Consider the following 15,921-nt stretch of genomic DNA (forward strand, 5'->3'; position numbering starts at 1 on the left):
GAGACTAAAATAGAACTATTCGGCCATCAAAGAAAAGGCTATATCTGGCACAAACCCAAAACATCACATCACCCAAAGAACACCATCCCGACAATAAAACATGGTGGTGGCAGCATCATGCTGTGGGGATGGGACTGGGAAACCGGTCAGAGTTGAGGGATAGACGGATGGTGCTAAATACAGGGATATTCTTGAGCAAAACCTGTACCACTCTGTGCGTGATTTGAGGCTAGGACGGAGGTTCACCTTCCAGCAGGACAATGACCCCAAACACACTGCTAAAGCAGCACTTGACTGGTTTAAGGGGGAACATGTAAGTGTGTTGGAATGGCCGAGTCAAAGCCCAGATCTCAATCCAATAGAGAATCTGTGGTCAGACTTAAAGATTGCTGTTCACAAGCGCAAACATCCAACTTGAAGGAGCTGGAGCAGGTTTGCAAGGAGGAATGGGCAAAAATCTCAGTGGTAAGATGTGGCAAGCTCATGAAGACTTATCCAAAGCGACTTGGAGCTGTGGTTTCCGCAAAAGGTGGCTCTACAAAGTATTGACTTTCAAAGTTGTGGGCATGTTCTGTAAATTAAATGATGCAAATCCTCAAACAATCCATGTTAATTCCAGGTTGTGAGGCACCAAAATATAAAAAAAAGTTAAGGGGGTGAATACTTTTGCAAGGCACTGTAATACCATCCACAAATGTCCCATACAGAGTGAGCAAATGCTGCTATATAGTGCCGATCCACAAATGCCCCATTTAATGTCAGGCTCATACAGCATATTCTGCATCCCTTTACTATGGCACATTACATGGCTGGTCTGAGGATGCCCGCTTACCATGACCATTTCTGAGCTATGGTAACAACTGTCCAGTGTGAATAAAGAAGAGGGTCAATGATAAAACCTCATCATCCAGGTCACCGCTATGCACCATCTGTAAATGCCAGGAGGGCGACTCGCTCTGAAGAAAAACTGACTAATGCAAAATGGAGCGGTAATGGAGCATGAATCTGATTGGCTGCCACGGGGAACACATTTCCCACTTTTCTGTTGCGCCAGTTTTGATACATTGGGCTCACACCATTATTATTTTTTTACTTAATGCCTAGGACTGGTTTCTCCTACCTTTGCATAGTAATATTTTGGTTGTATTATATTTGGGGTAAATAGTACTAAATGAAGAAAATATAATTGTCAAGCTGAAAAAAGACATCTGTCCATCCAGTTCAGCCCGTTATCCTGCAAAGCTCATCCAGAGGAAGATAAAAAAAACTATTGTCCTCATTTTAGGGGAGAAAATTCCTTCCAAATCCAAACAGGCAATCAGAATACCCCCTGGTTCATGTGGCACTTTTCTTCCCCGTCTAAAAAAAAAAACGGCTCTCCGATGGAAATGGCTCAAACGAATGCCAAATGTGCATAACTGATGCACAGGATCCTTTTTTTTTTAAAGGATCCTGTTTATTTTTTCTTCATTTTTCTGTTCTTCCGACGGATCAGAAGAATGGAAAAATAATGGTGATGTGAACTCGCCCTGACCCAGTGTTTTACCATTTAGTATGCCAGCTCCTTCCTCATGCCGCCAAACACTGCTACTATGTCCCCATGCAGTGCCGCTCCACGGGTTTTCCGCGTCCGATCAACCTGTAATATCAGGAATCGGGGAGCAAAATAGTGAAGCACCGCAGGCACTTTCAGGCTAAAAGATGAATTTATTGTACTCACAAGGGGCGGGCTCTGGGAAACAGGACTTGCATTAGATATGCCTTGTGAGTACAATAAACTCATCTCTTAGTCCAAAGTGCCTGCGGTGCTTCACTATTTTGCTCCCTGATATTACAGGTTGATCAGACGTGGAAAACACCAGCACATAGTAGAAGTGTTTGGCGGCATAACGAAGGGGAATTGGACATCCGACTTATCCACCCGTCTATGGATTCCAGGAGAGCAGCGCAGTCCGCAAACTTTGTTTTACTTGCCTAATGTGAATTGAACCCATTTCATGAAGGAATAGCAGCGCTCACAGTAAGGCCTCTTGCACACGTTTTTTCCGTTTACGCTCCGTTCTCTGCGTTCCATATACGGAACCATTCATTTCAATGGATCCGCAAAAAAACGGAAGGTACTCCGTATGCCTTCCGTTTCCGTATTTCCGTTCAAAGATGGAACATGTCCTATTATTGTCCGCATAACAGACAAGGATAGTACTGTTCTATCAGGGGCCAGCTGTTCCGTAAAAAAACGAATGCACACGGACGTCATCCGTATTTTATGCGGACCGCAAAATACTGAAAAAGCCATACAGTCGTGTGCAAGAGGCCTAAGAGATACAACCTGAGATCTTCTCTGTATATTTTATATTATTGTTTAGTATGTACTGTTGACATGTATTATTCCTTCCCATGTGCATAACCTTACATTTGTCAGTGTTAGGCCTCATGCACACGAACGTTTTTTTTCACGGTCCGCAAAAACAGGGTCCGTAGGTCCGTGATCCGTGACCGTTTTTTCGTCCGTGGGTCTTCCTTGATTTTTGGCGGATCCACGGACATGAAAAAAAAAGTCATTTTGGTGTCCGCCTGGCCGTGCGGAGCCAAACGGATCCGTCCTGAATTACAATGCAAGTCAATGGGGACGGATCCGTTTGACGTTGACACAATATGGTGCCATTTCAAACGGATCCGTCCCCATTGACTTTCAATGTAAAGTCCGGAGTCCCTTTTATACCATCAGATCGGAGTTTTCTCCAATCCGATGGTATATTTTAACTTGAAGCGTCCCCATCACCATGGGAACGCCTCTATGTTAGAATATACTGTCGGATATGAGTTAGATCGTGAAACCTCATTTCCGACAGTATATTCTAACACAGAGGCGTTCCCATGGTGATGGGGACGCTTCTAGTTAGAATATACTACAAACTGTGTACATGACTGCCCCCTGCTGCCTAGCAGCATCCGATCTCTTACAGGGGGCCGTGATCAGCACAATTAACCCCTCAGGTGCCGCACCTGAAGGGGTTAATTGTACTATCATATCCCCCTGTAAGAGATCAGGGCTGCCAGGCAGCAGGGGGCAGACCCCCCCCCCACTCCCCAGTTTGAATATCATTGGTGGCCAGTGCGGCCCCCCCCCCTTCCTCCATTGTAATAAATCGTTGGTGGCACAGTGTGCCCCCCCCCCCCCCCCTTCCTCCCTCTATTGTAATAATTCGTTGGTGGCAATCATTGGCCCCCCTCCCTCTATAGCATTAACAACATTGGTGGCCAGTGTGCGGCCTCCCATCTTGCGCCCCCCCCCCCCCCCCCGATCATTGGTGGCAGCGGGTTACTAGCAATAGTACAAGATTCATACTTACCTGGGAGCTGTGATGTTCGTGTCCGGCCGGGAGCTCCTCCTACTGGTAAGTGACAGTTCATTTAGCAATGCGCCGCACAGACCTGTCACTTACCAGTAGGTGGAGCTCCCGGCCGGACACGAACATCGCAGCAGCAGGTAAGTATGAATCTTCTACTATTGTACTATTGCTAAGTAACCATGGCAACGAGGACTGTAGTAGCGTCCTGGTTGCCATGGTTACCGATCGGAGCCCCAGCGATTAAACTGGGACTCCGATCGGAACTCCGCTGCCACCAATGATGGGGGGGGGGGGAGATGGGAGGCCACACACTGGCCACCAACGTTGTTAATGCTATAGAGGGAGGGGGGGGGGGCAATGGGGGGCGCACACTGTGCCACCAACGATTTATTACAATAGAGGGAGGAAGGGGGGGGGGGGCGCACACTGTGCCACCAACGAATTATTACAATGGAGGGAGGGAGGGGGGGGGGGGGGCGCACACTGTGCCACCAACGAATTATTACAATGGAGGGAGGGAGGGGCGCACACTGTGCCACCAACAAATTATTACAATGGAGGGAGGGAGGGGGGGGGGGCGCACACTGTGCCACCAACGAATTATTACAATAGAGGGAGGGGGGGGGGGCCGCACTGGCCACCAATGATATTCAAACTGGGGAGGGGGGGGGAGGGTCTGCCCCCTGCTGCCTGGCAGCCCTGATCTCTTACAGGGGGATATGATAGTACAATTAACCCTTTCAGGTGCCGCACCTGAAGGGGTTAATTGTGCTGATCACGGCCCCCTGTAAGAGATCGGGTGCTGCCAGGCAGCAGGGGGCAGTCTTGTACACAGTTTGTAGTGTATTCTAACTAGAAGCGTCCCCATCACCATGGGAACGCTTCTGTGTTAGAATATACTGTCGGTTCTGAGTTTTCACGAAGTGAAAACTCAGCTTTGAAAAAGCTTTATGCAGACGGATCTTCGGATCCGTCTGTATAAAAACTAACCTACGGCCACGGATCACGGACACGGATGCCAATCTTGTGTGCATCCGTGTTCTTTCACGGACCCATTGACTTGAATGGGTCCGTGAACCGTTGGCCGTGAAAAAAATAGGACAGGTCATATTTTTTTCACGGCCAGGAAACACGGATCACGGATGCGGCTGCAAAACGGTGCATTTTCCGATTTTTCCACGGACCCATTGAAAGTCAATGGGTCCGCGAAAAAAAACGGAAAACGGCACAACGGCCACGGGTGCACACAACGGTCGTGTGCATGAGGCCTTACCCAGTGTTTTACATTTAGTATGTACGGGTGACTTGCATTATTCCTTCCCATGTGCATAACTTTACATTTGTCAGTGTTACCCAGTGTTTTACATTTAGTATGTACGGGTGACATGTATTATTCCTTCCCATGTACTGTACATAACCTTACATTTGTCAGTGTTACCCAGTGTTTTACATTTAGTATGTACGGGTGACATGTATTATTCCTTCCCCTGTACATAACCTTACATTTGTCAGTGTTACCCAGTGTTTTACATTTAGTATGTACGGGTGACTCGCATTATTCCTTCCCATTTGCATAACCTTACATTTGTCAGGGTTACCAGTGTTTTACATTTAGTATGTACGGGTGACTCGCATTATTCCTTCCCATGTGCATAACCTTACATTTGTCAGGGTTAGGCCTCCTGCACACGACCGTTGTGTGCACCCGTGGCCGTTGTGCCGCTTTCCGTTTTTTTTCGCGGACCCATTGACTTTCAATGGGTCCGTGGAAAAAACGGAAAATGCACCATTTTGCAGCCGCATCCATGATCCGTGTTTCCTGGCCGTGAAAAAAATATGACCTGTCCTATTTTTTTCACGGCCAACGGTGCACGGACCCATTCAAGTCAATGGGTCCGTGAAAGAACACGGATGCACACAAGATTGGCATCCGTGTCCGTGATCCGTGGCCGTAGGTTAGTTTTTATACAGACGGATCCGAAGATCCGTCTGCATAAAAGCTTTTTGAGAGATGAGTTTTCACTTCGTGAAAACTCAAATCCGACAGTATATTCTAACACAGAGGCGTTCCCATGGTGATGGGGACGCTTCAGGTTAGAATATACTAACAGAACTGTGTACATGACTGCCCCCTGCTGCCTGGCAGCCCCCCCCCCCCTGTAGTTAACACATTGGTGGCCAGTGCGGCCGGCCCCCCCCTCCCCTGTAGTTAACTCATTGGTGGCCAGTGCAGCCCCTCCCCATGACCTGTCACTTACCAGTAGGAGGAGCTCCCGGCCGGACCGGTCACTTACCAGTAGGAGGAGCTCCCGACCGGACGCAGACCATCGCAGCTCACAGGTAAGTATAATGGTTCTACAAATTGCTAAGTAACCATGGCAACCGGGACTGCAGTAGCGTCCTGGTTGCCATGGTTACCGATCGGAGCCCTAGCGATTAAACTGGGACTCCGATCGGTACACTCCGCTGCCACCAATGATAGGGGGGAGATTTTAATTAGGAGGGGGAGGGAGGGGAGAAGGCCCACTGGCCACCAACGAGTTAACTACATGGGAAGGGAGGGGGGGGGCCCACTGCCCACCAACGAGTTAACTACAGGGGAGGGAGGGGGGCCGGCCGCACTGGCCACCAATGAGTTAACTACAGGGGAGGGGGGGGGCCCACTGGCCACCAATGAGTTAACTACAGGGGAGGGGGGGGGGCCCACTGGCCACCAATTAGTTAACTACAGGGGGGGGGGGGGGGCCGGCCGCACTGGCCAACAATGAGTTAACTACAGGGGAGGGGGCGGCCGGCCACCAATGTGTTAACTACAGGGGGGGGGGGGGGCTGCCCCCTGCTGCCTGGCAGCACCTGCCAGGCAGCAGGGGGCAGTCATGTACACAGTTCTTTTAGTATATTCTAACCTGAAGTGTCCCCATCACCATGGGAACGCCTCTGTGTTAGAATATACTGTCGGATTTGAGTTTCACGATGTAACTCAAATCCGACAGTATATTCTAACATAGAGGCGTTCCCATGGTGATGGGGACGCTTCAAGTTAAAATATACCATCGGATTGGAGAAAACTCCGATCCGATGGTATATTAACTCCTGACTTTACATTGAAAGTCAATGGGGGACGGATCCGTTTGAAATTGCACCATATTGTGTCAACGTCAAACGGATCCGTCCCCATTGACTTGCATTGTAATTCAGGACGGATCCGTTTGGCTCCGCACGGCCAGGCGGACACCAAAACGACTTTTTTTTCATGTCCGTGGATCCTCCAAAAATCAAGGAAGACCCACGGACGAAAAAACGGTCACGGATCACGGAAAAACGGGACCCGTTTTTGCGGACCGCAAAAAAATACGTTCGTGTGCAGGAGGCCTTACCCAGTGTTTTACATTTAGTATGTACGGGTGACTCGCATTATTCCTTCCCGTGTGCATAACCTTACATTTGTCAGTGTTACCCAGTGTTTTACATTTAGTATGTATGGGTGACTTGCATTATTCCTTCCCATGTACTGTACATAACCTTACATTTTTCAGGGTTACCCAGTGTTTTACATTTAGTATGTACGGGTGACTTGCATTATTCCTTCCCATGTGCATAACCTTACATTTGTCAGTGTTACCCAGTGTTTTACATTTAGTATGTACGGGTGACTCGCATTATTCCTTCCCATGTGCATAACCTTACATTTGTCAGTGTTACCCAGTGTTTTACATTTAGTATGTACGGGTGACTTGCATTATTCCTTCCCGTATGCATAACCTTACATTTAGTATGTACGGGTGACTTGCATTATTCCTTCCCATGTACTGTACATAACCTTACATTTGTCAGGGTTACCCAGTGTTTTACATTTAGTATGTACGGGTGACTTGCATTATTCCTTCCCGTGTGCATAACTTTACATTTGTCAGTGCTAAACCTCATCTGCCACTTCTCTGCCCAAGCCTCCAATCTATCCAGATCCCTCTGTAGCAGTATACTGTCCTCTTCAGTGTTAATTACTTTACACAGTTTAGTGTCATCTGCGAAAATTGATATTTTACTATGCAAGCCTTCTACAAGATCATTAATAAATATATTGAAGAGAATAGGACCCAATACTGACCCCTGAGGTACCCCACTAGTGACAGTGACCCAATCTGCGTATATACCATTAATACCCACCCTCTGTTTTCTATCATTGAGCCAGTTACTTACCCACATACAGACGTTTTCTCCCAGTCCGAGCATTCTCATTTTATATACTAACCTTTTATGTGGTGATGTAGAGAGATAAGGCACCGCTAATGATTTATGTTCACCATGAGAATACATAGCGGCTTGATGGGTGCCTTAGAGAGTATGACGCCATCTCTACAGCTGCCATCCTCTAGAACAGGGAGAGGCAACCTCCGGCACTCCAGCTGTTGTGAAACTACAACTCCCAGTTCTCTTCTTAGAACTCTCATAGAAATTAATGGAGCATGTTGGGAGTTGTAGTTGTAGGTTGCTGATCCCTGCTCTAGAACAATAGTAAATGTCGCTCATAAGTGCTTGTCTATCACAGTCACAGGCGGTTACTGGGGGCTAGTTCTGTTCCTGGAGGCCCTAAAGCTGTTAACAAGGATCCTGTGGTGTTACAATCGGGCCCTGAGACTGTCATTGTCACTGGGGGGGCCCTTGTGACTGTTATGGCAGCTGTCACTGTAGGGCAGACACGTCAGGTACAGAAGACCCCCATGGCTGTTACCATCACAAGGTTGGATGATCATGGCATTTACAAGGGGCACAGTGACTGGTACTGGGGCGGCTATGGAGGAGCAATCAGGTACCTTGACACTCAATACTCTGCACATTACTGAATGTGGTACATAGGACACAGCCTATGGGAGTACATATTCAGGGGCCCTCTATGTAATCTACATGATGCAGAAGAGCTGACAGCTAGACTAGGACTGCGCGACCCTCCTAATACCCCAGGTTTCCGGTAAAGCCCCCTCCACCGTGCCGGGAGCACACAAGAGGGCAGCTCGGGCCACTGCTCTTTTAAAACATTTCATTATATTTACCTTTAGACACTGTTAAGCCCAACACAGCCGCCCGGAAGAGGAAATGATGAGCGATGGAGCGTCTGACGGGGCGGGGCTAAAGCTGCCATCTTGGTAAAGGTGTCAGATACGCGTGAGGTAAAGACTTCGAAAGCTTCCATCCTCCATGATGGTAAAGGGCGCCGTACGTTGGTGACGTTGGAACTTCCAGGCAGCTATTTGGGGCGGCCATATTGGTGGTGGCAGGAAGTGCATTTAAATATTGGCATGGAGTCGGGTATGAGTAATGACTACATACAAAGGTACGCAGATAACCTGCCCTGCGGTGTTTAAATTTTACCAGGTGAGATACATATTTACAATACATAACTGCGAGGCACTAGCTTGGAATGGTATTGGCACACTGTGTATGAGCCTAGAGACACTTGTAGAAGTAGTTATTTAGCATGCCGTTTTAACCCTCTCATGGCTGGAAGAGCACAGGTTCCCATAAAATCACCTCATGCTTCGGTAAGGCAGCAGAGGCATAGGGGGCAGCAGGTTCTCTATGGGTGACTTATGGTTCTGTACAACAACCGTGCAACGAGACTGGGGGCATGTTCACAAGCTGCATTGTCCGATTATAACCGCACCCTAACCAGGAGCAATGTATTAGCCCCTGACATGGTTTCAGGTAAAGTGGTTACTCAATGGTGGAGATTTATCAGGACTGGTGTAAAGTCAAACTGGCTTAGTTGCCCATAGCAACCAGATTCCAGCTTTCACAAGCTGCAAACACAAGTCGGCAGGTGTCATCAATACCATAATGCAGCACAATATACTGCCCCAGAAGCCGTCCTTCTCTGGTGGCCATCAGTAGCTGCTATGTTCTGTCCTCCTCCAGTTGTCTCTAAGATATGGAGCAGGTGAGATGCAGGACATAGCCCTACACCCTCAGCATGCTGCCTGGACTAGTAATCACCCCTATAGTGCCCTCAAGGTGGCCATGGGAAGATAAATATATAATACATGTTCCAGGCCACCGACCGCGATAGAGGCCTTTTCTAGCCTGCGTCCTGAGACACCTGTGTCCCTGCCCCATTTGTTTACTGCCTTATATAGTAGCCTATGAGGGTCAACAGCAGGACAGGGAGTCATGGGTAGTGTTGTGTTGAGTGGACTTGTTTTTTAAGTTCAGCGTCCAAAGTTTGGGTTATCGAAGAATCCATAGCCCGAACTTTAGACCTAGAACTTAAAACACAAGTTCGCTCAACACTAGTCATGGGATGTCACTCCACCATCCAACTCTATCACCATCCTGAGGTCAGCCATACAGTTGAATTTAGGAGAGGCATCTGCAACCACCTAATGCTCCCAGCGTTAATTGCCAATGGGAGCTTCAGATCATTATGTAACTGGCCCCCTGAGCATCGGCAATGGGGGAATCTCCTTGTGGGGCCAGTCCAACCCTTTCAGTGACTGATGGCATTGTGTGGATACTGACACAGCTGCCAGTCACTGAGAACACCTCCCTCCTGTACTGACAGCACTCCACAAGGCTGAAAAAAAGCAAAATATAAATGTAGAATTAGAAATTATAAAGCCATATACACTGCTCAAAAAAAATAAAGGGAACACTTAAACAACACAATGTAACTCCAAGTCAATCACACTTCTGTGAAATCAAACTGTCCACTTAGGAAGCAACACTGAGTGACAATCAATTTCACATGCTGTTGTGCAAATGGGATAGACAACCGGTGGAAATTATAGGCAATTAGCAAGACACCCCCAATAAAGGAGTGGTTCTGCAGGTGGTGACCACAGACCACTTCTCAGTTCCTATGCTTCCTGGCTGATGTTTTGGTCACTTTTGAATGCTGGTGGTGCTTTCACTCTAGTGGTAGCATGAGACGGAGTCTACAACCCACACAAGTGGCTCAGGTAGTGCAGCTTATCCAGGATGGCACATCAATGCGAGCTGTGGCAAGAAGGTTTGCTGTGTCTATCAGCGTAGTGTCCAGAGCATGGAGGCGCTACCAGGAGACAGGCCAGTACATCAGGAGACGTGGAGGAGGCCGTAGGAGGGCAACAACCCAGCAGCAGGACCGCTACCTCTGCCTTTGTGCAAGGAGGAACAGGAGGAGCACTGCCAGAGCCCTGCAAAATGACCTCCAGCAGGCCACAAATGTGCATGTGTCTGCTCAAACGGTCAGAAACAGACTCCATAAGGGTGATATGAGGGCCCGACGTCCACAGGTGGGGGTTGTGCTTACACCCCAACACCGTGCAGGACGTTTGGCATTTGCCAGAAAACACCAAGAATGGCAAATTCGCCACTGGCGCCCTGTGCTCTTCACAGATGAAAGCAGGTTCACACTGAGCACATGTGACAGAGTCTGGAGACGCCGTGGAGAACGTTCTGCTGCCTGCAACATCCTCCAGCATGACCGCTTTGGCATTGGGTCAGTAATGGTGTGGGGTGGCATTTCTTTGGAGGGCCGCTCAGCCCTCCATGTGCTCGCCAGAGGTAGCCTGACTGCCATTAGGTACCGAGATGAGATCCTCAGACCCCTTGTGAGACCATATGCTGGTGCGGTTGGCCCTGGGTTCCTCCTAATGCAAGACAATGCTAGACCTCATGTGGCTGGAGTGTGTCAGCAGTTCCTGCAAGATGAAGGCATTGATGCTATGGACTGGCCCACCCGTTCCCCAGACCTGAATCCAATTGAGCACATCTGGGACATCATGTCTCGCTCTATCCACCAACGTCACATTGCACCACAGACTGTCCAGGAGTTGGCAGATGCTTTAGTCCAGGTCTGGGAGGAGATCCCTCAGGAGACCGTCCGCCACCTCATCAGGAGCATGCACAGGCGTTGTAGGGAGGTCATACAGGCACGTGGAGGCCACACACACTACTGAGCCTCATTTTGACTTGTTTTAAGGACATTACATCAAAGTTGGATCAGCCTGTAGTGTGTTTTTCCACTTTAATTTTGAGGGTGACTCCAAATCCAGACCTCCATGGGTTAAAAATTTGATTTCCATTTTTTTATTTTTGTGTGATTTTGTTGTCAGCACATTCAACTATGTAAAGAACAAAGTATTTCAGAAGAATATTTAATTAATTCAGATCTAGGATGTGTTATTTTTGTGTTCCCTTTATTTTTTTAAGCAGTGTATATTGTTGTAGAAAATATTAATAGTTGTAATCCGCTCGCATCAAAGTTTGTGTAAGGAAAAAGGTGAATCCCTTCTCTCAGCCCCAGTCAGAGACAAACCCAGGTGTTACCATCTTGATCGAAAATTCTGAGCAACTCTTTCCGCCCTGCTCAGTCTGCTCACCTTTATTTACTAACAAGAGGTGTAAAAGGGGCTGGCCCAAGACAAGGATACAGGAAGTGATGTCAAAGGACGGGGAGGGGCAACCAATGTGGCTGGGCAGACAATGCACACACCCCATCCCTGTATAAGGAAGGATGAGTCATGTCCATTGTCTGATCAGCCAGATGGCCGCCCACGCCCCATCACTGTCAGCATGGACCTCATTCAATACTGCTCAAAGGTGATCAGTATCTAATAAAGATCATTCTACTGGTTCCCATAGGTTTGAAATTATCTGCGAGACATTGCTACGGCTATTGTCAGTATACGGTACTAGTATACCAACAAGGCAGATATGCATGTCTTAAAGGGCTTCTGTCACCCCACTAAAGTGATTTTTTTTTTTTTTTTTTGGGCTAGTTAAATTAGTTATATAGCGATATCTGAAAATATAATTGTGTTCCTTACTTTGATCCAGCAGTTTAGTCAAAAAACGAAGTTTTATAATATGCAAATTCGGTCTCTACCAGCAAGTAGGGCGTCTACTTGCTGGTAGCTGCTGCAGAAATCCGCCCCCTCCTCTTGTTGATTGACAGGGCCAGCCGGGATCTCCTCCTCCGGCCAGCCCTGTCGGCATTTCAAAAATCGCGCGCCCGTGTTGAATCTGCGCAGGCGCTCTGAGATGAGGAGGCTCGTCTCCTCAGAGCTCCCTCAGTGCGCCTGCGCCGATGACGTCTTCTATTTCGATGATGTCATCGGCGCAGGCGCACTGAGGGAGCTCTGAGGAGACGAGCCTCCTCATCTCAGAGCGCCTGCGCAGATTCAACACGGGCGCGCGATTTTTGAAATGCCGACAGGGCTGGCCGGAGGAGGAGATCCCGGCTGGCCCTGTCAATCAACAAGAGGAGGGGGCGGATTTCTGCAGCAGCTACCAGCAAGTAGACGCCCTACTTGCTGGTAGAGACTGAATTTGCATATGATAAAACTTCGTTTTTTGACTAAACTGCTGGATCAAAGTAAGGAACACTATTATATTTTCAGATATCGCTATATGTCGCTATGTCCTCCAGTTTTTGTTTCTCCCAGGCTGTGAGCTCTGCACTGCGATTGGCCAGCGCTACAGCCTGGGAGGAGAAGACGACCAGGAGAACAAGGGAAGTCTCCGCCCAGTATAACCAAGTCCCCGAAGATACCGGAGGACATAGCGGGAGAACGGAGCGGTGCCCAGGGATAATAGTAATTACAGTGAGATCCCTGGGCATCGCTCTACATATCATGATACTTGGTTAAGAATTTTTGGCCAGATGAAAGGTCCATTTACTTTCATTGGTGGCGCAGTGCACCCACCGCTCTCTCCTCACTGGTGGCAGCGGCACAGGGGGGAGAGAATGCTTCCTTCTCCCATATGCTGCTGAGGAGAACACGGAGAGCAGCCTAGTATCAAAAATTCGATACCCGAAACAACCCTAGTGTGTTGTATGTTTCTTCTTGGGTTATATTGTTATACTTGAAACACTAAGAAAATTTCGACCCCATACAAGTTGTGGATTTGCTTTTTGGGTGTAGTCTTGGGAAGAGGCTCCAGACCAAATCAGTTTATAAAGTGGCAGAGCTTAAAATGCACACCATTTTGAGCTTGAATCTGGGTAATTGGATCTCCAAACACATTGAAGTTACCATTTATGTTATGATTTATTCCTTTGATTTTCTTTTACAGGGATGCTGCTAACTTCAAGACATTAGGATTGTATAGGGAGAAATGAAGAAGGTGGTCTTTGGGATGTGATAGTGAAGGGTCAAGGAGGTGGTTCAATATGTGATCTACAACCCTCATCATGTGCTTCTCTGCAGTGATCAGAACGCCTTGCTTCCATCTCTTGGCTCTCTTCATCTCTACTCTATTTCTGGCCACTTTTTGTTTCCACGGCCTCCTGTATTCCCCCTTGTTTTCTCGCAGACTCCACCTCCAGCAATTAAGTCGGGATTTCTTACAGCAAAACTTGAAGGATGGGACTAATGCCCTGAAACATTTTCAGCAGCTTGTTTCCACAGGACCCTATAACATATCAGTCCCTTGTAACCACAGACCCGTGGAGAGCTGGAAGGCAACACCTGCAGATACAAGCACACCCCTCATCATCACCATCATTACGACAAGACGCCGGCCTGAATACCATTACCTCCTGCAAGTTGCACATGGATTTCTTGATCGACTAAATGAATGTGGAACAGACTGTTCAGATTTTAAGCTTTTAGTCTGCAATGTGGACCCTGTGCCCAATGCACACACTGATGCCTGTCTCCTCTCCCACTTCTTGCCATCAGTGGCACGCCATCTTGATGAACATGTAGCTGAAGCCCCCAACCGTTTTGAGCAGGAGAAGCAAGATTATGCCTACTGCCTGGCTCGTTCTCTGGAGCTCTACACTCCAGAATACGTGCTGCTGGTTGAGGATGATGCTGTCCCACTCAAAGATATTTTCAGTGCCTTCTTCCATTTAGTCCAAGTGCGTTTCCCTACAGAACCTCTAGGGGGAGGCCTGTACACGAAACTATATCATCCAGAAAGATTGCAGGGTTATGTGAACCCGGAGCCTATGCGGATTTTGGAATGGATTGGCCTGGGAGGGGTTTTGGGTTTGGTTCTCACTTGGTTGTACACCGTTATTTTTTACCGACCACGGTTTAGCTGGCCTATGTTTGTTGTCTTGACTATTTATGTCATGCTGCTGGCAGAGCTTGCAGGTAGGCATTACCTTCTGGAACTGCGCAGGGTGTCGCCTGCTCTTTACAACGTGGTGCCTGTCACAGAATGCTGCACACCAGCCATGCTGTTCTCTGAAACCTCTGCCCGGAGGACCTTGCAATATCTAGAGGAATTGCAATGTGCACCGGGTTATGCCAAGGATATTGCCCTGTACAAGGAACTTAGGAAAAGGAAGGAGTGGGCATGGGCACTGGAACCCAACCTGGTTAAACATGTAGGAATGTTTTCTTCTCTCAGAGGATGGTATGAAGGAGAAGAGCCTATGCTGCTATGATTGCGAGGAAATAAATGTATATCCACTGCAATCCTAATAGAAACTGCACTACTATTGATTGGAGAGTCTACTACTCCCCCTCAGTAGCTTTATTCGTCTAGGGCTGTATCCATTAAAGGGGTTCTCCAAGATTTGTGAAAATTTGTCGGGGGACAAGAGGCTTGATGAAATTATCATTTTAAAAATTACCTTTAAATTCTACCGTGGCCACATGCTGTTATCATTCCTATGACCATTGCAGCCAATCACTGGCATCAGCGTTCACATGCCATTCATGAACACATGACTGCTGAGGCCAGTGATTGGCTTCAGGAGTCATGTGCTGCAGTTGATGACATCAAATTCATCGTTCCCGTTTTAAAGGGGTTTACCGGACCTGTAAAGGGAAGATTACTTACCTGTTTCCCGGCGCTGTCAGTCAGTAAGTAGGACTGTCCAAATGACTCCAAAGCAATGAAAGACCAAAGGGTTTAATGAATTACAAGTTTTGCCGAATCTTTTCCCATAAAACTGCATATCAATCTGCTCAGCTCCTCCTGCTCTATAACTGCAGACTGCATTACATTTTAGAGGGGTTTTCCACCTTATTATTTTTTACACTTGTGTTGGAAACGGCAGTATAGGATATTTTTCTTAGAATATCATCGTCGATGTCCTCCTCTGAGAAGCGCTCTTCATTGAATTGCATCATGGGAAACTAGCTTTTGAGCTTTGAGTCATTGGAGACATACTTGTTCCTAAAAGGGTTGCCACATCTCCCCCCCCCAAAATTACTGGCTGGACAAAGGTTCTGTGAAATGGGAGGTGTGCATTTATGCAGTGACTTTCCATTCTATAATCTGCCAGCGTGTAGAATAGTAAGAGGGTTAATGTTAACATAGTTGGTGGTCTTAGGGTCACATAATATGTCATGGCTGTGTGCACTCCGCCTCCAGGTGCGGACCTGTTGACTTTAATGGGTCTGCCAGATGCAGCAGAAGATGGGACATGTCCTGTTTTTTGCAGCATGGAGGCACAGACCTGGAAACGCACGGAAGCCCTTCCATGTGCTTCCGGGTCCGTGCCTCCACACCACAAAAAATAGCATATGTCCTACCTTTCACCGCAGATGACAGACCCTTTCAAGTCAGTTGGTCCGGTATGCGGAGTGCACACAGCCGGTGCCCGTGTTTTGTGGATTTGCAGTTTGTG

General features: G+C 47.8%; 2 protein-coding genes across 3 annotated transcripts in view; one reads left to right on the top strand and one right to left on the bottom strand.

Annotated features, from left to right (window-relative positions):
- Positions 1–8,477, bottom strand: part of RNF20 (ring finger protein 20) — a 60,706-nt gene extending 52,229 nt beyond the window's left edge. The window contains exon 1 of one of the 2 annotated variants that reach the window (XM_040434793.1): positions 8,405–8,477. The gene's annotated coding sequence lies outside the window, so the exon portion shown is untranslated. The remainder of the gene's footprint in view (positions 1–8,404) is intronic. The other variant, XM_040434792.1, reaches the window with a different exon arrangement.
- Positions 8,478–8,608: 131 nt separating this feature from the next.
- On the top strand, positions 8,609–15,494 carry PGAP4 (post-GPI attachment to proteins GalNAc transferase 4). Its single transcript, XM_040437339.1, has 2 exons — positions 8,609–8,726; positions 13,407–15,494. Exon 2 carries the CDS (start codon positions 13,525–13,527, stop codon positions 14,728–14,730), a length of 1,206 nt encoding a protein of 401 aa, XP_040293273.1. The 5' UTR covers positions 8,609–8,726; positions 13,407–13,524; the 3' UTR covers positions 14,731–15,494.
- Positions 15,495–15,921: the final 427 nt, after the last annotated feature.

The sequence above is a fragment of the Bufo bufo genome, chromosome 6, assembly GCF_905171765.1.
Source record: "Bufo bufo chromosome 6, aBufBuf1.1, whole genome shotgun sequence".
Lineage (NCBI taxonomy): Eukaryota > Metazoa > Chordata > Amphibia > Anura > Bufonidae > Bufo > Bufo bufo.

Excerpts from the sequence above, each read along its gene's own strand:
- PGAP4 (XM_040437339.1), top strand. The coding sequence starts at position 13,525 with ATGTGCTTCTCTGCAGTGATCAGAACGCCTTGCTTCCATCTCTTGGCT.